The sequence below is a fragment of the Plectropomus leopardus genome, chromosome 1, assembly GCF_026936395.1.
Source record: "Plectropomus leopardus strain MGB_pleo_1.0 chromosome 1, ASM2693639v1, whole genome shotgun sequence".
In the NCBI taxonomy this organism is placed as follows: Eukaryota; Metazoa; Chordata; class Actinopteri; order Perciformes; family Serranidae; genus Plectropomus; species Plectropomus leopardus.
Genome location: NC_142176.1, coordinates 31,058,765 through 31,081,736, shown reverse-complemented (window position 1 = coordinate 31,081,736; position 22,972 = coordinate 31,058,765). Strand labels below are relative to the sequence as shown.

The 22,972-nt window shown below is 41.6% G+C and overlaps 1 protein-coding gene across 2 annotated transcripts in view; it reads right to left on the bottom strand.

The window, feature by feature from the left end:
- Positions 1-20,095, bottom strand: part of insyn1 (inhibitory synaptic factor 1) — a 55,226-nt gene extending 35,131 nt beyond the window's left edge. The window contains exons 1-2 of one of the 2 annotated variants that reach the window (XM_042488617.2): positions 19,464-20,095; positions 17,339-18,977 (exon numbers count right to left, since the gene is read on the bottom strand). In XM_042488617.2, coding sequence (XP_042344551.1) covers positions 17,339-17,482 — 144 coding nt within the window. In that variant the 5' untranslated portion in view covers positions 17,483-18,977; positions 19,464-20,095. Of the gene's footprint in view, positions 1-17,338; positions 18,978-19,220; positions 19,437-19,463 lie in introns of those variants that run through there. The other variant, XM_042488624.2, reaches the window with a different exon arrangement.
- Positions 20,096-22,972: the final 2,877 nt, after the last annotated feature.

Sequence of the window (22,972 nt, the reverse complement as noted above, 5' to 3'; positions counted from 1 at the left end):
AGCCCATTTAATATCGCCTCCATTTAGGTCATAGCAGATGTCATTGACTAAATGTAGACCAAAGCTATATTTGGTTGTTACAAATGACTCTGCAAAGCAATGGTGACGCAAGACAGATGGATCTGATGCTTCTTAAGGGCAAAGGACTTGTGAAATTTCAGCATCAGTTAAAATTAAGAGTGTTATAAAAAAAAATACAAGCACACAGATGGATGAAGAGAAATCTTTCATCCTCCTTCGTGAACTCTTGCAAATATGCTTTGGCTAACAGCTCCTCTCGTGAGCTCCCAGATGCAGGAATGACAGGTGTTACATTTTTTTTATTTTTTTTTATGGTGCATGTGCGACTGACTTGCGGCCATCGAATTATGAGATGAACTGTTGACCCTCTGGCTTACCAACCCCAAAGAGGAATGCACTCCCCCCATCCCCTCCGGCCCTGTGCACATGGCTCTGAAAAAGAATTGTTGTCTGCAGGCCAACAGATAAACCTTCTCTGTCTGTCTCTCTTCTCTTCTCTGTGGCTCCCTGGCTCCTCCTCTGTCCCCCTCTCTCTCACCCCTGTTGCTTCCTCCTTCTCCACATCGTCTCCTGATTCTCGGTCTCTTAATATTTTCCTCACACACACACATACACACATACAAAGACACCTGTACAGACTGCGACGGACATCGGATGCCCCTGCTGTTGTGCCGTACCCTTGTCCTATTTGTTTTGTGCTGACAAAAGCCTCCCCACAAACCCAACAATGGATGACCTGCATGTCTTCACCCTCACCTGACTCTGAAAGTCCTGACTGTGGGCAAACCACTCCATCACGCTGCCCTCTTTGCCAACATGAACAGCTGATTCTACGAGTTATAATTCCAGCTATGACCTTGATAGCCGTCGAGGAGGTCATTGTCGCAGTTCCACCTCTGCTTCCTCTCTCCCTCCCTCCTTCTATTCCATGTCAACCGAACTAAAGCCAAGCAAGGACAGGCTTCAAACTTTAGGTCAGTTAGTTATGCAGTTTGCCTTTTGGCAAGTCACACATGCACACACAAATGGTAATAAACCTCAAGCTACAGCCTGGGCACTATGAATTATGTGGTAGCGCCAGGACATTTAGCTCTGTGGGGGTCATTGCAATCATGATCAACCTTAAGTCCTTAGTCATACACAAAGTGCTACACTTTTTGTTTTTTTGACAGACTGGACTAAACCATTGAAACCTTTTTTTCCCAAGGAACAACAGAATTTATTCAGTGTTCAAGTATTCTAACTTATCACTTGAAAAACAAATCAGTCCATATCTTACCCAGTTCGCAAAATCATTCTTAGTATCTCGATCAACCATCTCATTTCCAGGGAATAATCTGTGCTCACTCACTTGGAGCCTCAAAACCGTGACTCATAGTTGAATTGAGGACAGTGGGGCGGCTTTACTTGTCAGACTCTTCAGCTATTTCATACTTTCCTGACCACACACAGTATGCAAATATGGATTTTTTTGTGTTGAAGTGAATGTTCTGTATGCATGAGCATTACTTGCGGCTGTACACGTGAGCCAGTGTGGACGAACGTGAGCATGCCATGCATAATGGATTCATTAAAGAAATGGCAATGGTTAATGATCAACAATGTAGCTATGTAGGCTGTGTTGAATATATTGCATTGTGTGTTTTTGTGTGAGTGATGGAAGCAATACTTTGAGTCGGTCAATGAAGGCATTTTATTTTTAATCAATTGTAGAGTGTAGGCACTCAGAGTTGCAAGCTTCAATGGCCAGGGTCTAGATGACCACCACTAAAATCAATGGGCTCTGTCATTAAAAAGATATTTTATGTTGATCCTTATCTTTAAATGAATCTAATAAATCATGCAGTCAGCATGTGATAATGTTATAATTAGAGAGGATGAATTATTGCTGTTAGGATCACCCTTTGTTCTGTTGATTCCATAGACTGTATAATAAAGATGGACGACATGACAGCTCCACAAAAGAGAAGCCAAAAGCCTCTTGACTGCCCTCTGGTGGCTGGCTGCAGTATAGGCTATAAATCCTGCCCCCGCTCTGTTAGCAGATGGGACATAGGCAAATCTAAAAGATCAAAGTACAATTCAAATAAACTTTTCCAAAAGAAGGTTTCTGTCATTTTTAGGTAGTTCTGATCATGCTGATGTTGCTTAAGTGTTCATGTGTATTTTTCGGATAAGTTAGTTTTTAATTAGTTGCTACAACTGAAAAAATACAAAATCATGCTACAAAAGGGGGATTTGATTGAGAGCCGTGTTTTATTTTTTTTAGATTATTTTTTTCTGGCTTTTATTGCCTTTGTTTGACAGGACAATGTGAGCGTGAAAGGGGGACTGAGAGAGGATGCGACATGCAGCAAAGGGCAGTGGCCACAATCGGACCCACGACCGCTGTGGCGAGAATACAGCCTCTGTATATGGGGCGTCGCTCTATCCACTGAGCTGTGCTTTCTAATCGGTGGGCTTCCAATCAATGGAGCTGCTGGTGATTGGTTAGATGAATGTATGGCCGGGAACTTGGTTTAGTGGAGATTGCTTCTGCGTAGTGTCTGGCTCCATATTACATCACTCGCGCAAGATGGCTGTGGCCGCATATCAAATACGTTGGCTTCAGGCTTCTGGTTATAGGTAATATCTATACACCAGGTATGTTTACAGATATCTTCGTATTACAAAATATCTATGAATCAGAGACCATAAGTAATTCCACTTAGCGAACAGTCTTGAGACAAATTGCACCGTAAAATGTGAAGCTGCATTTTGGGTTTTGACTTCCAATAATTTACAAAGATTCATTCATTATTCATGGAGCTCAGATGTAGAGTGGGTCATCCTATAACTGGACGGTTGACATTCCGATCTCCATCTTCTACAGTCAACATGTCGAAGTGTCCTTTGGCAAGCTACTGAACCTTGAATTGGTCCTGATGGCTGTTTTATCATTGTGTTAGTGCGTCTGAATGGTTAAAGTCCAGGAGTTACCTTGTACGGTGAATGGGTTATTGTGACTCGTAGTGTGAAAGCGCCAAAAATGACTAGAAAAGAGCTATGGACCTGCTACACATACAGGTCCATCCATTTACCATTTACTATCTGCAGATTGATTTCCGGTTAAACTTTGTTTTGTTTTGTTTTTCATTGGAAAAGCATTCAAAAACTCAAAAGTATGCATTTTTACTAAAGTGTAAGACGTGGAAAATCAGCAAGATGTTTACACATTTGAAGTTGGAATCATTAAATATTTAGAATTCTTGCATGAAAAATAAAAAGATAATTAGAATAGTTTCCGATTTTCTGTAGATCCACTTATCGTAGCAATGCACAATGCATTACATTACAATATATTATTTTAAAAGAATCCTGCTTCTCTTAATTTATTTATCTTATGCAGAGGATCTGTTCAGATCTCTACAGATCTGTGTGTCCCACTGCTTTTGAAAAAAAGCCAACTAAAGATGAAGGCCACTATTATGTTACATATCTTATCAAGATAATACTAGTGTTATCTTTGACATATTTATGTTTCTTTTGTAAATCAGCTGCATGGTCCTAAAATAGTTCGCTGTAAAAATAGCTAAAGAGGCTAATGGTAGTGTCTTTGCTGTTAGCATTCTGAGACCCTTGATCAGATCACTCTTTTTATAATCACGCAGCCATCTGACAGCAGAAACAGCTTCCCACGGGCCTGCCACCTGTGATCATTGACGATTGTGTTTACTGGAGCAAAGCAATAAGCAAGTAGCCACGAGTCAGTGTGTCCATGTGACACCACAGACAATAGCCTGAATACACCACGTAATATCTGACATCGAAATGAATCAGGATCACGAGGACTGTTCTTATGACAACATCAGATATTGGTATAGGTATCAATTTTCCCTACAAAAAGAAATAGGGAAATGGCTGGCATGTCACAATGTTGGAAACAAAGAAGACAGTCCAGGAGGTTATTAACCTTGGGAATGTGCTAATGCATGTTCATCAGTGAATTCATCAGTAAATTCATTTTTTTCCAATCTGCTTTTTGCATAATCATAATTAGGAATTTTTTTCTCTTTAATCAGAACCTGCAGCACACGGCTGGCCGCAGCCCCCGTCAACCTGCAGTCCCATCCCCAGTTAATATCCTTGAGAATAACAGCGGACCAAAAAGTCTAATTATAATTTTCACCCTCGTAGACCTTGCTGTATCATCTACTTTGCATAAAAGTCAGAAATCTCGGGCTTCATCATCTTGGCCATAAACTGCCAACCGCACAGGTGACTGCGCAGATGACAAAAAATATTAATCACCCAAGCAGTTTGTTGACATGTTCTGTCTCCCCTTCTGCTCTTAGCCCTGTGTCTGAATAATTAGCCTGTCCTCTCTGCTGTGCCTCTTTCATCTTGCCCTGCCCTGCATTAGATGCTCTGTTGTCATACTATTGACAATGACAGTGGTGGCAGCCATCCATGCCGTGCGACTGGCAGAGTGTGAGCTGCCAGCGTGAGACGATGAGAGAAAGAAAGAGGGAGACTCCAGAAACATGGAGGGCTGTCTTTGAAGACGCTCAACAGGGTTTCATTTTGTGGTTTTACATCTGAGACTCAGAGATTGTCAAGGTGGTGCCCTTTACAGGGAATCACAGTGGCTTTGGTGAAACATGTACAAACACTATGACAAAGGTCACTTATAAGCTGAACAAAGAGCGGTAACACAACCACTGCTTTATTCTTACTGGATGTATAACTCATTATTGTGGCCAACTTATTCACCTGCAGTCTCAACACCTGCTCCACCAACACTTAGTGACACGAATCTTGCTTCATGCTGGATAGATGGCAATGAAATCTAACACCATCAGTCCAATTTACAAGCCAGCAACTAGCTAAAATGACAACAAAAATGCACAAAAGCACAGAAATGTAGGAATCTACTATCACCGGTCTCCTATTACCAATTTATGCAACCAACTCCCAGCAAAGAGTTGTATTGAGTGAACAGGTGTTACGCCTTGATGCAGCTCTGTGTGCCTCTCTGTATTATTTGGCTCGTTTTCCATGTGAATGTTTAAATTTTGTGATTCACGGGTTCAGTACAGCTGTCTATGATGAATCATCATGAATATGATGAAAGATTTACTGTTTTGTGATAATTTAATATCTCAGTCCTGGCACCCTCTCTGCAGCACCCATGGCCATACCAAAAACCGAACATCGCTTAAGGTTGAAAGACTTGTAGACTGTAGCAGACTCATCCATTGTGAAACTCAAATGTTCCCTTGCATAATAAGTAAAAACAAAATATCTGATTAATTCAATAAGACAGGTCCCGCTCAGGTCCACGACGCAGATTAACTATGACACCGTGGGCCAAACTCAGACACCCTGCTTTGATATTCAGACAGACAGGCTCCTCACAAAGTGAAGTAATTAATGACATTTAAATGTTAAATGGATCTCTGTCTAGTTGGCATTAATTAGGTGGATTAGAAATAAATCCATGTCAGAGAATCTAATGTTTTGTATTTTTCTCAAGTCCTGTTGCAAAGTGCATTATGTCTGTATTAGTCTATTATTCTGAACAGTAATCTGTGATCTCGCAGTCAGAGAATTCAATGCATCTCCTCTATTTCCACCAATCACTGCATTACATGCCACAGTTGCACATTTACACACTATCCTTATCAAGCATACATGCAAATACTTTAATACATCAAACTTTGTTCCCTCTAAAGTCACATTCTAAGGCAGAGCTTACCATTGGCATTGCCCCCAACAAGCCAAATCAATTTTTGTCAACATTAGACAAACAAAAACCTTAAACTAACCATTTTATTTATGATCTTCATGGGGGCACTACACAGGCTGAGAGTGAGTATGACCTTACTTTGGGGCCGAAAATATCTCTTGAGAACAGTCAATTTTCAGAAATACTAACTAACTTTTCGAACCTTTGGTCTTTGCAGCCACTGATGAGGAAGAACAGTAAATGAGGTGTTGTTGAAACAGAAGGAATTGTTCTTTAATCAGCATTTCTGAAGACACAATTTAATTTTGTTGCCAAACGGACTTTAAGCCAGTTTATTTTCTCAGCACCTGTTGCAAATTGGTACTGTGCGACTGTGTAAAGAAACCCCCAGCTGCTCGGATTTGTATCAGTAAAATAAGCTACGGCTGTAACAATGTCATTGTTTCTACATTCAAAGCTTCTCTTTGGGCTTTCCACTGAATCTCTGAATGTGTATTGTCATATTTTATGACAATACCCCAAATTTTTGAATAATCTTCAAACATAGTCTTCAATTTGAATATAACGATTAACCAGATTAAATGAGTCTTTTTCTTTTTTATTAAATCAACATTCTTTAATGAATAAATGTAATTCATGGTGCTTTTAGATTGCTGCTAGACCACGTCGTAAACACGGATGTGTGCCTCCATTTGTGTTTGGAAAGAGCAATTTTTTTTTGACTGCAGGGAGAATGTTGTTTTTGAAAGACTAAATGCTTTCAGATACTGTATGTATTAAGGCAGAATATTTCCACTGATAAAAAAAAAAGATGTTGGGAATTTAGAAAATTATTATAATTATTATTATCGTTTTACAACACATTTTTTCTTTTTGACTTAAGAAAAACTTTGGCGTTATCGAATATATTTATTACATGAGACAGAAACAAACCCAGCAACCACTGGGATTTACAAATACCATAATACAAATGATATCAGTGTAGCCTGATCTTCATCTGCAACTGTGCAGAAATAACAGGTTAAAACAGAATGAATAGAATAATATAATATTCAATTTAATTATATAATATGCATTGATGATAGTTTTGTTGACTAATGTGCAGTATTCTAAATCTCCAGTGATTTCTACACAGAATTTTACCTGCTTAGCATTGTACAATTGCCTCACCGCAATATTTTGCAGGGGCCAAATGTAGCCATAAAAAAGCAAATTGAGATATGCAGAAATGCAAGTATCTACAGTATATTGTAACTTTCAATACAGCTATATTTATCAAAATATACAAAGAAACTTTGTTGACATGTCTGATAGTAACGTTACTTTAGCAGCAATGTAGCTGAACTCGTTGAAAAGAACTTTCTAAGGCAGAGAAGATTTTTAATTTGTGTATTTGCTGTCTGGACTCCAACACAATCAATAAAACAAGTCTAAGTGAAGACAGGACATCCTAGCAGATGCTGTGCCAAAATTTATAGACCCTTAAAAAATGAGTTTTCCATGGCGGCGTGTCCTTATTTTGTCCTTAGCGTGTCTCTCAGGTTTTTTCAGGACACAAAGAAATTATGCCAGAGGAAATGTGCTTCGTAATAAATTACCAGAGTCTACGTTAATGTAGAGCACTGACAAGTTTCATATAGACTTCCTCGACATTTGTGTTTTAAGATAATAAAATAACACATTTACTTTGTAAGAAGTAAGCAGGAGGCTATGCTTCATTCTTCATAATGCCATGACATGTTCTCAAATAGAAAAGGTTTTTCCACCCTCATAATGAATGACGGCTTTTAATGTCTCCAACTACATGTTGATTCTACAAATCAGGCTAAATGTTACTAAGTGCACTCCCAATTTAGCTTCCCTGTGCAGTGGCTTATTTATTTTAATTATGACAAATTACTGACAAATTTTAGGCCCCTTTTCATTGCAATTGGACTGCCACAATAAAGTGACAAATAAGACATTGCTCCAGCATTTCCCAAATAAGAATTTTGTGGAAAAATGGTAACAACCTTTTAACTACATAATATGACATTAACTAGATTTACTACCCTTTCAGCTGCTAACATTAACGCGGATGCCAAAAAGCTAAACATCCTCAAAGTGCAGAACAGACTACCAGATGCATTACAATTTTTCCATGGTTTAAATGTCAGAAATGTTCAGTGTTACCCACATAATTAGCGTATGTGTGGCGGTAGCTGATGATGACAGCAAACTTATTTTTTTGTTTTTTCTCATAGATTTTCGCAGGTCCATGAATGCAGCACAGGGCAGGGGGAGCTTTCCATTAGTTTTTTTTTTCCTCAGCAACAGTTTGCGACTCGTTGGGTGGATAATTGATCTGTCGATCCCTTCAGAGCTGATCAGATAGATGAATGAGAGAAGCAGCTGCTGTGAGTGAATGCAAACATTTAGACCCTGCAAAATGAACAGTTTAGTTTAATTTTCACTGCGTTTGACACTCTGCTGCTCCATCTGTGCCCAGAGTACACTTAGCACTCCGAGAGTGTGATGCAAATAATAATGGGATGGTAGATATATTTTGACAGCGTTCCTAATGAATGATCCAGCTCCAAAAAATTAAATCTGTTTGTGACAGTAGATGTTTGAACTCATGAGTTATTTATGAGCACCTGTTCGACCTTATATGTAAGGGGGATAGACATACGATGTGCAGAAACTCAAAAGTTTTTTAAGGCCAGACGATACAAATGCTTGCCTGCGTGCCATCTCAGTTCAGCTATTTCTGCTGGTTAAAACTGAACAATCTCATTCGAAACTGGGTTGATTTATGATGCATCACAGACTACGGCTAAAAATAAAAGGAAGGACAAAAAAAGCCTTCTGATGATCCCTCAGTATAACACAGTTCCTAAGATTGTAGCTGGATTAAGCTGCTACACTGGTGAGTGGGTTGGCCTACACTGCCCTGAGCACTTTCACAGGCTATGGAAATGGAGAAAAATATAGAATCTGTTCACATTATATATCATTATGTATTTGTATCTCTCTCTCTTTTTTTCTCCTAACATACATCTGTACTCTTGGTAAAAAGAATTAGTATCCACACCTGGTAAATGAGACAGTCGGTCTGAGGGCCTAATGGAGAGCAAGCTGTCCCTCTGCGTACAGTATGCTTTGACACAATGAAATGATGTAGCTATTCTTGGAGGCTGCTTGTGCACTTCGATGGATGCCATTTTTCACACCATTAACTACAGCCTACTGGTTTTATTCACAGCACAGAGATAGGCCAAAACAATCCTAAACACGCCCACGAACGAGCACAATTGCAACAATTGATCTAAGCTGTTCCACCCAGTCTGTCGCAATTCTGTGCAGCAGGAGAAACCATTATCTCCATCCACCCTTCATCTCTCTCTCTCTCTCTTTCTCTCTCTACCTTTCTCTTGCACACATTCTCTCTTTTTCTTTTCCCTGCCTTTAACTCCCCTTTTTTTCCTATTCAGCTTGATCCTTGCCTAGGGACAAGCAAAAGAGTTTGTGGCTGAATCTCAAAGTACAAACATGCATGGTAAAAAAAATTGCACTGCTTTATCTGTAACTAGCTCATAGTAGGCTTGTTAGTTGATAAAAATCAATGAGCAAGACGAGCGCAATTTTTTGGAATGTTTACCTCAGCAGAGGTCTCATCTAAAGCCCTCATTACAGTCTGTGCTGAGTGCAGGGTTCGCGCGGGGAGGCAGAGCTCAAAGGGCCAGCTAATCCAGTGGGTCTTACTGGCATGATGGGCTAGTCAATATGCTGGGCCTGCATCCTAAAGAAGCAGGGGCTCCACAGCAGAGCTAGGTAAAAGAGGCTCAGGGGAATGCTTTGCGTGGTGCCGTTTTATTCTCTCCACAGCTCTCAAGGTTAGATGCCACTAAAGTCTTAACCCGTTGCTTACTTCTACTCCCTCCTGTCTTTGATTCCGCTCTCCTTTCAGTCCTCAGTGCTGCTTACTTTTTAATATTGGGATCTAGGAATTAAAGTCTAATATTGCTAGCATTGCAAGGTAGTCCTGGTGAATGCATCAGTAAAATGCACAAGATGTTTAATATCCTCTCCTTTCATTAAAGCAGTGATGGGCTGTTGTCTGTTAGTCAATTGGATCACAAAGATGTATATTTTTTTTTACTATTAAACACGTGCATGACTGTGGCCAGGTCAGAATAAACTGATGTGAGAGATGAGATGAGATGATCTACCATTTCCGCTTCAAATCCTGAAGCAGTATTTCATCGGTCCTGAGAATAATTGAGCCACTGATTCATTCTAAGAACGGACAAATTTATGTGGAGCTCAGCTCAAGGCAGCAACACAGGTGTGGAGATGGCGGGGTGTTTTATGCTCAGCAAAGAATAGATAAGGCTTGAGGTACCGTGTTCTTGTTGTTTTCCTGAGCAAAGAGAACTCTGCTGGAGGCACGTCACCAAGTTTAATTTAGGAATTTAATTTCCACACACAAAAGAGGTCAGACAAGGAGGAACAAATTGACAGACACAGCAGGCGGGTACTTGTCATTTCTTCCAAATGGCTTTTAATGAGAAGAAACCCTTTGGCCCAGGTATGTCAGGTTGAAGAGTACTTTGCTGTGTGAGTGGTTAAGCTTTCAGCGTTGCCCACCCAAGTGTTTTTGGCCCATAAGGCCAGCCGGTCGACATTTCACAGGTCAGAGGCTGCGCCAAAACCCTGCCTCAATCTGAAGTAAATGGACTCTCTAGTGGAGAACAGACTGGGCCATCCTCAGTGAGATCACTGGGCTGTGGGCAACTGGGCAGTAAACCCACAGCACTGGTGGCCAAGTCAGAATGGTTGCTTTATGGGAAGTGATCCACCAGGACACAGCTTTGAAACTGATTGCAATTTGTGATTGTGGGCATTCATTTGGACAAACTGAAAGAAGCACAACCTCCTGCCAAGATGATGTGATATTCAGCCACATCAAGCCATCATTAATCGTTGAATTATACTGGATTTTTATTTAGAGTTTAATTACTTTGGCATGCACTGTAGAAATGTAACTCTTTTCTTACTCTGTGGCTATAAAGATAGAGCTACTTAATTTGGGGTTAAGATTTAATCCCAGTATTAAATTAGGGTAATTTTACTATATTTAGCAACTTACATAATTCTTTTTTATAATCATTTAAAAGGTTCCATATTCAGGGTTTTCCATGGATCCTTAAAAACTCTTTAAAGCCCTTAAATTCATTAATCTAAAAATGATTCCTTAATTGCTATCAAAAATGTCTGAAATCAGTCTTTCAAAAGTCTTAAGAATGCCAAGACATTGGGAGAAGTGTTTATGAATCTTTTTTTTCTGACATCTTGAAATCTCAAAATAATTGGTTCCCAAACAAAGCCAAACAGATACTTTAATACCATAATATGTTCATTATTTTCCATGTGTCCCACTGTAGAAAGCTTGACATTTTTTCAGCATTTGAAGTAGATCATCTAACTTTTTAACTTGATCAGAAAAATAATGTTTTATATGTTAAAGTAAACATTTGTGCAATATTGTCTCTAAAACTGAATTGATGTTGGTTATGGTTATTCTCCCCTCACTTATGGATATTATACATTTTACTCTGAGTGGCAATAAAAAGTCTTAAAAAGTCTTTAATCGGATTTGCCTTGAGCTGTAGAGACCCTGCATATTGTAAAAGTCAGATTTCCATCTCTTTTGTTATCATGAAGCAAATATAGGTGCTACATAGATACTGTGAAAGTATCAAAACGCTCAATCCACAAAGAAAGATATAAAGTCCATATTCAGCAACTGTTCCTTTAAACAAACGTCAGGACTTCCATAAATTCGTGATGCCACAACAAGGTAGAAGCTGTCACTACACAGCCGTTCCAGTCATTCCTGGCTGCGAAGTTGCAAAAGACGCACATGTGGGAGACCTAGAAACACTGAACAATTGGAGCAGGCTGGAGTTTTTTGTTTTTGGGAAGGGGACTTAAAGAGATGGGCGCTAAAAAATAGTGTTTCAGGTAAAGGGTGAAAACAGGTATTTTCAGTCAGACAATATGAGAAATGTAATGTGATTTTTGAAAATTCAAACATGTAAACATGTTCTAATAGAAACCGCAAATACAAACATGAACCTGAAATTAGCACAATATGGGACCTTTAAAATATACTATTTTATCATATTACGTTCTATTGCAGTGACCCATTTTCCTCACAGGAACGATAAAATATCTGAAAATATTTACCATGCCCCTAAACATTCCTAAATACTCCCAGTAGGATCAACTATTTCCTATTTTCCTGTGCATTTACCACTCACCTTTGTGTTGTTCCACCCCTTGTATAAAAGTGCTTGTGATTACTGGAGCCCCCCTCATGGTTAAATGTTGAAGTATTCTTGCTAAGGCCATTTTCTGCTCCCTTCCCTGCTCTGCAGCAGCATCAGCAAGGGGAAACACATAGTGGGGAGAGGATATGGCCCCTGCAGAAAAAAAGGCCCTTTGATTTTGGTTTTGGTCTCCCTTGGGCTGCCTCTGGGTTTGGAACAGATTTGGTTCAGTGCTGAGAGCGGCAGCTTCAGCAGAGAGGGGACCGTGGTTCCCCCTCGACGTGGATGTGTCATAACTGGTTTCAATCTCGCTAAGGAGCCCCGCTGGCTGGTTGGCTTGCTGGCTGGCTTGCTGGCTGGCTGGCTGATCTGGGGCCAGCTGTTTGGAAACCACACCGGGCTTTAACAATGCAGCATTTAAGCGTGCCTCAGACATGAAAGAGCGCCAACACGGTCGCCTTGCTGATCAAACCATTCACATAGCTGTTTTCTTTGACAGGATCCATTTTCGCAGAAATGCCTTGATTTGACAGCCAGGCCAATGGGATCATGCGGGTGGTATTGAGTGATGAATAGAAATTGAATAGGCCACCCCATTTCTTTAATGTAAATTTAAATGAGATGTGCTCCTGCAGATTTAGTGGTGGGCTCAGCTTGTCGAGCATAAAGTTTGTTCTAGAAACAAGCAAAACCTGAAAGCCTTTTGCTGCCGCTGCTCCTTGCAGTTGATTTTTTTTCAGTAGATCAAACGCATTCATGAAACACTTTCAAAAATCCATTATATAGTTCTAAAACTGCATGGTGGCCAGTCTCATTAATAGAGCTGTTACTCAGGACTTCTTTCCTAAAAAGCTGACATTTGGAGGACGCAGTTTTTACCTGACACTAGTGTTTTCCCGCTGACTCCCTCCTCTGTCTTCAGGCCTCAGTCGAAACAGTAAGCCGGTCTCCAGCATCACGATGAGCAGAGAAGTATGGCAAGGCTGACTGATAGAGGTCAGTGTCCTGAACGTGCTGTACTCTGCTACTGATAATCGCTCTTTGTCCGGCTTATATTCACTCCTCATTTGGAGCTTTAATTGTACGAGTCCTGATTGCCTTCCTGTGTTCATTTGTCTTGAGTCGTGCACAGACGTGCAGCGTGGTGTGATTCTGCATAATAACTACATCCACATAATAACAGTCCATCATCCCTGTTTGGTTCCATATAAAGATGTGTAGCTCACTGCCAACCCCCATCTCCCCCAGTCCATGCTGCTGCATCTTCTCCCCTCTGTGTTTTTTCTCCTTTCTTTTTTTTTTTTTTTTTTTTAGTGCTTCATTAAATTCTTTCAATTTACCAGTCTGTATCTCACTAATAACCAACATGGTTGCACTCCTACATTTGCGTTTCCTTAGTTGCCCTTTTTTTTCCCAGAGAAATTCAATTTTAGGGGAAGGAACAACTCAACATGAGGGATTTAAGTGGTTGCTTTTTTGCCCCCCCCCCACTCCTCTTGTTTATCCTCAGACTTCTAAGTCCAAGGTTGAAGCGATACCCAAATGAATTATTTCCTCTAGAGTTGCCACTTGTGCCACTGTTATTATTACAAATGGAGTAGTTTATGAGTATATTACCTCCCAATGTCCTTCCCTTAGATCCTTCTCATTTTACCTGTCATGGAGCCTGTAATGGGATTCACAAGTAAGACAGGCTGCATTTGACTGTAATAGGCTTTTGAAGGGAACAATCTTGAGAAACTGTGTGTGCTCTGTGTTACGTTTTATCTTTGACATGTAAAGGAGATTTATTGCTGGAGACTGTAAATGTGATGTTTAAGCATGCTTAAACCAAACGATCTCTGTGATAAAACGGCTTCATGGACACCAATTCTGTATATATATGTTTAGTACAATACAACCAACGCATAGTTTAAGACACAGAGTATAATTTAGTGTTTTTGTCTGCTGGCTTGGGGGTAGGTAACAACATTGCACGGATTGCTAAACATCTGCAGATTCTTAAAACCCCTTCATCAAATGGACTTAATCTATTGTAATAGCGTTTTTTAAACTGGTCTTTTTGTGAACCTATCGGAAACTACTTCATTATGTTATTGGCTGCTTTGTTAATTGTACGGACTGAATGACATTTACATGGTAAAACACAAAACTAGCACTAATGTACTCAGGGACCAGGGCTAGGGTGGATAAATCTGCTATACTCTGTGAAGATTCAGCTGAAAGCACAGGCCTCACACACTTAAATAAAAATTTTGTTGGTATTGCTTTTTAATTTAACATTCGTTATTGCTAATTTCTCAGGTTCCCTCAAAGTGTCTGTTTGCTGAGTGTCCGCTAAAATTTCAGTTGAAAGAAGCATGTGGAGTAAGAGATTATTTAAGGCCTTAACATTTCTGAATGCCATGCACTTGCAACACACTTCCATCTACATGGCTGTGATTAATGTTAATGGTAGGTTCACCACCAAGTTTTATTAGACTGCACTGGCTGTTTTTATTTTTTTAGTAGTAGTAATCGTGTTGTCAAAAGTAATAATGTAAGGATGCATATTGTTTCTGAATATTTAAAATGGTTCCGACACCGACACTGCTGCAGTATTTAAACACAGGGGCAAACTGCACTTTCTTGCTCTCCCTTACTGTTAATGTTTACTACAATTATTCTGGTGCCAACGCTAGTTTGTACTGGAACAAATTCAGGTATGCGAATTCTGGCAAACAAGAAAGTAAGACCAATGGCTTACCCCTTTTAAAGACTTCTGTGCTTTTTATGGGGAAAGCAGGCATCTTTGAGGTAGAATCAGTGATGGTGAAGTTCTGTCTAAAAGAACAGTTATATACCATCATGATGACCGTGTTCAATATTTAATCACTGTGGTTATTGTTGCTTGTTGATGTCAGTTATCTAATACCACAATGTACTGAAGAAACAAGTCATTCTAGTTCTCGTTTTTTTCCTACCTTGGACTTCTCACAAACTAAGCCAAGCTATTCAATTTGCAACAATTAAATACATTTCTGTGTCACCTACTTGTGTGGATTTCAGATTGCCCCGAGGCCTTCTTAAAATTTTCCTTCGGGTATAAAATATTCAATTAAAAACTGGTAAATGTATTAAATCCTCATTTAAAATATAATAAAAGCATTGTTCCCTGCAGCCTTAAAAAATCTGCAGAACAAACATGTTTTTAATGGATGATGCATACAGCTATGAAGACCAGATGGCTCAAACCTCCCACAAATTCACATTTTAATGCATGTAGAGGTATGGATAAAAGGGTCTAACTGAAGACTGCAATATGCTCGAACATATGCAGTACTTTAGGCAATGGACAATCAGAAAAATACATGTAGGCAAATGTTATTGCAGTGTGAGTAATGATGAGATACAATGAGATGTTTTAAATCACTTTTTAAATTCAGCTTTGGCACAATGACACTGTACGTCATCTGCGATCTTGAGCTATGAAAACAGTGCCGTGAAGTAAGTATCGTAACAGACCAGTAACTTCCTCATCTCTGGACAGCTACGTGCTTCAGAGTGTCAGCTCTTACTCCTCGGAGCACTGCAGTATCTCCCAGTTCCCCAAAGACCTTGTGGGTGATAATCAGTCATTACAGCTCCTTCACTGAGTTATTTATTTCACTACATTCACAGGCAATTCATCATTTATTTATGTGACAGTTGTTATCTATTATGTTGTTCCTTTCATGTGGCCAAGAATGAGAGATTTTATGGAACATTAGGCTTCCATGCGTCTGACGGCGCTACACTGATTCTGTTTCTTCATCTCCCTTTGATTCCATCTGCACCCTCACAGGTCAGCTAATTGCGGGATATTGATACCAGCATTATGACTGCCACTGCGGCTAATACGATTCCTTAGCCATTTCAATATGTGGGATTGTGCTCTCCCAATAAAAAATGACATTTGAGCCACTGTGCAGAGCCCTCTCTAATGGGGTCTGGGATAAGGATGGTAATATGCGTTGGAGCTGGCAGAGGCACAGGCCGTGTTTTTGTTTATAAATAGCTCCAGCCAGCATTATTCCACTTGCAGTTGTCCCATAATCATCAATCACTCCCGCGCACAGGGCCAGCTTTCTCCTGCTCACCAGAGAGAAGGTGCACTGTGAGCTGTGCCCTTGCACCTCCAACTGTGCAAGTACATAAAGTAGAGCGCGATGAGTGGGACAGAGCTGGGAGAAGAGGGGGGTTCCTGTGTGGTGATCGAGTGAGTTATGGCAGCTTCACCCCGGCTCCTCAAAACCACCCTCCTCCTTCAGGTCATTACATGCGCTAACATCCACCATTTCGCTTCTTCAACACATTTAGAAACACACACACACACACTCCCTCTGCATCCCTGATCAGAAGCAGGTGGGAGGGTAATCATGTGATGTGCTCGCAGGATGTGGGATGGGTCAGACACAACTGTTTGCTCAGGCTTCATTTGTCTCTCTCTATCTGCCTTTATCTCTTTCTTTGGAGGAGCTTTGTGGGAAGAGCTTTAAGGACACTGCAGGGGGAAGATCCCAAAAACATGATGAGGGCCATTTTGTACTCGCACAAACATGAACAGGTGTACTCTGATTTTTAGTCCATCACACACACACACACACACACGTGCACATTTGTTTAGTCCATACACTCGTAGATGCATATAAGAGCACGCACAGCATCTGTCTCTGCTGATGCTTGTTCAAACTGTGCACTATGCACACAAACACAAATCTCCCAGTGTTACCATGGCAGTTGCAAAAATACAGTAGGAATCCAGCTGATCCTTAACAAAATGGTTATATAACTATTGCGGCGCTAAGTCTTGTATCTTATCTAAGCCTGCCTCTGTGCTTCCTTTCAGCCTGGCTCGGCTGCTTTTTCAACGGCTCTTCACATCTACTGTACCTCCCACAAGACACCACTGAACATATGAAGGACATTTGTAATTGCCGATAAGCAGTTGTTTGATTGGACAAGGAAGACAGCCTCACTGCGGTTGTAATCAACAATATCCTCCTGCTAGAAAACAAACACAAAAAAAAGAAAAAAAAAGTGAGATCTCATCACTTCTAAATCTTAATCAAAATCTCCATGCTGCGAAAAATAATTTTACACTTAATTAAATGCAGCCTAGTTGAGAAGCACACCCACCTGGCACCAACATTCTCTCCCTGCCTCTGCCTTCCTCTATGAACACCCCCCCACCCCACCCCCCACCCACAAAAAAAAACAAAAAAACAAGCCTAATGAGCTGATTTTTGAACCTCACCTCCCGGAGTTCCTTGGCCACATCCTTGAGCTCTTTGAGAATGCCGTCCAGCTGGTCGATCACCATCTTCATGTGGCTGCGGATGCGTTCTCTCGGGCTGGGGGTCTCAGAGGTGTCCCGGGCCGGAGCTCTGCTGAGGGACATCCTTTACAGGGCGACGTGGGGCCAGTGGCCAACAGGCTGAGGGCGTGGGGGAGCCGAGTCGGGGTCCATGTCTTTGGCTACAAGGAGCCTCAGTGCTACTGATCCGAACAGGGGCCCCGGCCACGCAGGGAGACCTCAACATCTTAAAAACACCTGGGCAGCCAAAACACCTTGCCTCGCCCGCACACTTGGCACAGGGTCACACTCTGACATCCATGCCCTCTGGTAGATGCTTCCAAAAAAGAGGAGAAAATGAGCATGGGAAAAGTCCAACGCTGTAAATCCATGGAAAAAGAAGAGTCAAAACACATGGGCTGAAGCTGGTACGAAACTCTTACATAATCGTGTTGAGCCAACTCATCTCATGTGTCAGTGTGTACGTTTGAAATTGTTCCCGAGGAGCTGCTATTTAAAACACTGGTCTATACAGGGAAGAGACTTATCCCCTCTTCCACTTGTCCGGTGCAACCTTTTTTACTTGTGAAACACAGTGACATGATGGCAGGCTAACATACAAAAGTGACAGCAGAAAAAGGGGTTCATATTAACCCTTTCATAGAGAAAGCTATCCAGCATAGATAGAAAAATAGAACTCCCGGCAGTGGCTCAATATTCAAAATGATCGTGTTCTACATTATCAGTGGCCAGCAGGGACGAGATTTGCCTTCTAAATATAGTCCTTCACTGAGGGCTTCTGTCTTTTCAGAGAGAAAATGACAGATCCTGTTTGGGGGAAAAAAAGGGGGTATTCCTCTGTGCTGTGTGGCGTTTCCCCCCTCCAGGAAAAATAGCAGTAGAAACTCGCATCAAAATAAACTTTGCTCCACATCCATTTTCTTTGCAGATGATGACTTAATCATGTTGTCCTTCAATACTCGTCCATGAAAGGAAGGGAAGGTAGGTGTGGGTCTTCTCACAGAGCGTCCAATCTCACCCCAAAGCAGGGCTTATTCCAGGTGGCGTGGGATCAGAGTGAATTGATTTCCAAGCCAGCAGAACGTGACTTGTGATGAGAATTTGTGGAGGGATAACAAAAAAATCATGGTGCCGATGAGACACAGTTACAAGAGGGGCAAGGAGGCGAATGAGCACCTTCCCCTGGAATTTCGGGTGGCAGCTTGTCTTATGCAACAGCGCTTTCCAAGTCCCTCTCAGAAAACACTGACCCACAGCAGTCCACAGGGGTGTGCCCGAAAACCAAGGGAGCAGAAACAGAAAAGGATTCTCTTCTCTCCTTCAGTTGTTGCTAAGGGAACCCGGTCTGCCTCCCTGTGCTGTGATTGGATAATTATTTTACTTCTTATCCTTGTAGTGTATGTTTTCTCTGTGGACTCTTTTCAGAGAGGCAGAGAGCTCAGTGCCATCCAGCAGGAAGAGATAAATCCCATGAAAGCTTCCCAGAGGAGCCCCAGAGAACAAGCAGGAGGGAATACTGCTCGCCAAATCCAGGGCGATGCCACTGCCACGGGGTGCACTGGCCGATCACACATGGCACCTGGACAGACGGGAAGGAAAGCAATCACTTATTCTCTCATGTCTCCCTTCCTTTTTTCGCCCTTAAATCATAGCGACATAAAAAACGACACAGTGAAGCTGGCTCAGATGGACGCAAATGAACTGCGTTGATGATTTTTAGCTGCTGTCAAAATGCATCTCTTGCTCCAGCAGCACTTGCCTCACCTCCACACACACACACACACACACACACACACACACAGCAGAACACACACCTACTCACCTTTCCTGTGCATCACTTTGCTGTTGCTATGCCTGGAGCTTACTGTCCACGCACAGCAGGATCATTCAAGCTACACACAACCTGCTGGTTCTTTAGCAGTCCCTCTGTCGCACACACTAACATCTTCTCTTCTTGCTGCCTTCCTCTCTCTTTCTCTCACCGTCTCACACACACTCCCTCACACACACACACACACACACAAACACACACACACGCAGTTCTCTCCCTCCCTCCCTTACTTACTGTCTTGACAGAGAGAGAAGCTTCTATCAGCAGGGTTATTTCACTCTGAGGCTGTGGCTCATCAGAGGAGGAGTAGAAGTGGAGGATGAAGCTGTGGAGGAGGAGGAGGAGGAGGAGGAGGAGGAGGCAGGAGGCATGAGATGGGAACGATGAATGGCCCTGATAGCACTCTGAGAAAGGGAGAGAGGAGGCTGAAGATGACTAAGAGCCAGAGCGGTGAGGAGAACTCCTGCTTCGGATTGCGATGCCGCCACGGCCGCTACCATCACTCAGATAACTGTGCTGCCGAAAACACGCCACCCGTCATCCCCCCGTCAGCCTGCACCGGGAGGCAGCAGACAGAACGGCTGAGCTGCTGCTGTGAAAAAGGGAGCTGTGTGATTCCTATGACAGCCTCTCCCTCTCTGCCTATCTGCCTGTTTGCGTCTCTCTCTCTCGCTCTCTCTCTCTCTCTATCTCCCTCTCTCTCACCCCCCCTCTCTGTCACTCTCTTACTCTTTCCCTTTCTCCGTCCCCGTCTCGCTGCCCCTGCGCCCTCACTGTGTCCTCGCTGACTGCCGGATGAAGGGAAGCTGATGCCAGAGTTTATCGTGGGGCTCAGGCTCCTGCCAGCACCACTCGGCTGTTCTGCTCGGGTCTGTGGAGGAGGGGCCTGGTGCTTTAAAGGGACAGTGCATCGCGCAGTCCCCTCCTCTCCTGTCTTCTCCTCTCTCTGCTGGCCGTCTGCACTCCCTCACTATCTGCTCTCACACTGCCTATCGAGCCTTTGTCACAGTTCTATCGAGGGTGTTATCTCTCTCTTAAATCAAGATGAAGTCTTCCTCTGCCTCCAGCCAAGCAGTCTCTGGGGACAGGGTGTCCAAAAAACCCTGGCTGTTACATCATTAATATACAAAGCAGGTTGGTGTTTGATGACCTCATCTGACTGTGAGACAGAAATAGAGAGGGAGGGCCAGTATGACTTTTTCTCTCCCCCATCAGCATTTTTTTTTTCAACGCAACAGCCCAGCATAACCCCCAACACAGGCAATTACCCTAATATGAAATTAGTTTTCTACAAGAGATAATGTAATTGTAAAGCAAATTTATAATAACAACTTTTTGAGCAATGCACACCAGTTTCCAGAGGGTTTTGGCAGATAACTGTACAGAGACTCACTGCATTCCTTAGCATAATTGTAAAAAGAAGTGCAGAGTGGATTCAGGTTAGGTGAATCTTCATGCAGATGAATTTGTTCCGGGGTCCTCTGTGGTTTCTACATAGAATCACAGATGTACGCTGATGCTAATTGGGCAAATACGCTGCAGTTTAATAGATTCTCTTTTGCATGTTTTCTTTGATTAATAAATGATCAGGTTTGGATTTTTTAAAAATATAATAAAGAAATGCTTCAGTCCATGTTATCAAATTCAAAGTACACAGGCACATAGTGTCATCTTAGGACTTCATCAAATTTTTATAGGTCGTCACATTCTAAGGCACACCGTGGCTCTGTGTGGAGTTAGGAGACTGCAATGGGGAGCCTTTCCTTGCATTTACACGTGGCTGCTGCAGCGTTGCACAGCCAACTCGCTTCTCACAAACTGCTCCCTGCAAGAAACAGGTGTCCTTGAGCATGTTTCCTTTGTAGCTTGACTGCCTAGTCTCTCTGCACATATGGGAGCCTCCCTTCTTAGAACACAGCAACAGTTTGCAGCACATTTTTTCCTTGCTGTCATTCCTGTTTTTTCTTGACATTGCAAAATACCTTCTTTTTTTCACTTGGATATTCATGGTGTATTTAATAGAGCTCCTCCTAAAAGAGAGAATATATACTAAATGACCTCTCAGTGGAAAGACCCAGGTGCACAGCACAGATAGCTCCATGTCAGTGATGCCTTCATTGGAAAGGAATTGGATTATTTCCACCTGTAAAATATATTTTTTTTAATGCTAAGGTCATCCTGACTCGTGAGTTTTACTAGGAATCTGGAGTGGGTCCAGCAAAATATTGGTTCCACTTAATATTTCAGCCTTGGATTTATTGTGCCATGCCATTTATGGAGACGTTTTATAGAACGTAATTTTTTTCTAGTTGGGCACAGGCTCACAAACAAGCACAGAGATGCATAAACACACTTTTAGACACGTAGGCACAGGCACACAATAACACTCACATCAAATACACACACATAAACACCAGGCTGGGCATTCCTTTCCAGAGGAAACTATATTGGTAATTTGGTACCATAAGAATAAAGCCCAGGGGAGATTTTATTTGACTTGCTTTGTTTACCTCCCAATAAGCTATCATACTCATATTTATTTGATACAGCAGGAATCAACAGTCTTTATTATTGTTCTTTTTTTGGCAACCTTCCCCACAGTTTCTGGGTTCACAGCCACTGATACAAGATGTACACAGGATTTATTTTTTATGATAAAGTGGAGGCGAATAACAACGATCAATACAGATACTATCTACCCAACCTCTCTCCACACAGCATGCACGTATGATTACATGGGCGAGTGCGATATATATTGCAGTATTTTGACTTATTTATGAGCAGCACACTCTGTCAATAAGGTATGGGAAAGACATGGCTGTAGAAAACACTAAATGAAATACATCATGTCTCATACAAAAGAGACTCCAAAATTAAAAATGTGCCAAGTCGTCATTCCATGTGGAGACTCAACTTCAAAAATACATATCAGTCCAAAAGTAGAAAGATAATTTGGAATATCACCTCCTCCGGTGAGACTTATTGTTGGTTTATTTGGCTTGAAGAAATAAGACAGGATGGCAGGCCATGTCTGGCCTTTATGTAATGCTCGGCCTTTGCATTGTCCACATGTCCTGCTCAGATGGCAAATTTCTCCTCAGAAAATATGACTTTAGGAGCTCTTTTAGCTTGTCCTATAGGACAGAGAAAAGCTAGGTATTATCCCTGTTTTCTGTCATTTTGCTAGGGTTGGATCAATTTGAACCAATACTACTACCTGCACTGGAGATTCGGTTCCACTGCCCACCAGTACCTATTTTGGGTGCTTTACATTCTCTGAAATATATATATATATATATATATATATATATATATATATATATATATATATATATATATATATATATATTATTATTTATTTATTTTTTTTAACAAGCCGCAGGGGTGATGTAGTAGACCAAAACCAAGCTGCAAACTCTGAGGCTGAAAAATTAAGCTAAGTGCCAAAAGCGGCACAAGCCACTTGAGGCTGCCTCCAAAACAGAGTCAGTCCCTATGGACCCTCACAAATCAATAGATGATGTCGTGGTAGCTACTTCCATTATCTATACAATATATGTTGTGTACTTGTCGAGCTGTTTTACTACAATATTACTTAAATAACAGAAAAGAAAATAAACCAGATGCCTAAACTTTTGCGGCGGGTTGGTGCTGCAGCAGCCTGAATTAGTAATTGGTAGTATAGGCTTTATTCGGTTGGTACCCTTAAATGTACCAAGTTCGGTACCCAACCCTCCATTGTG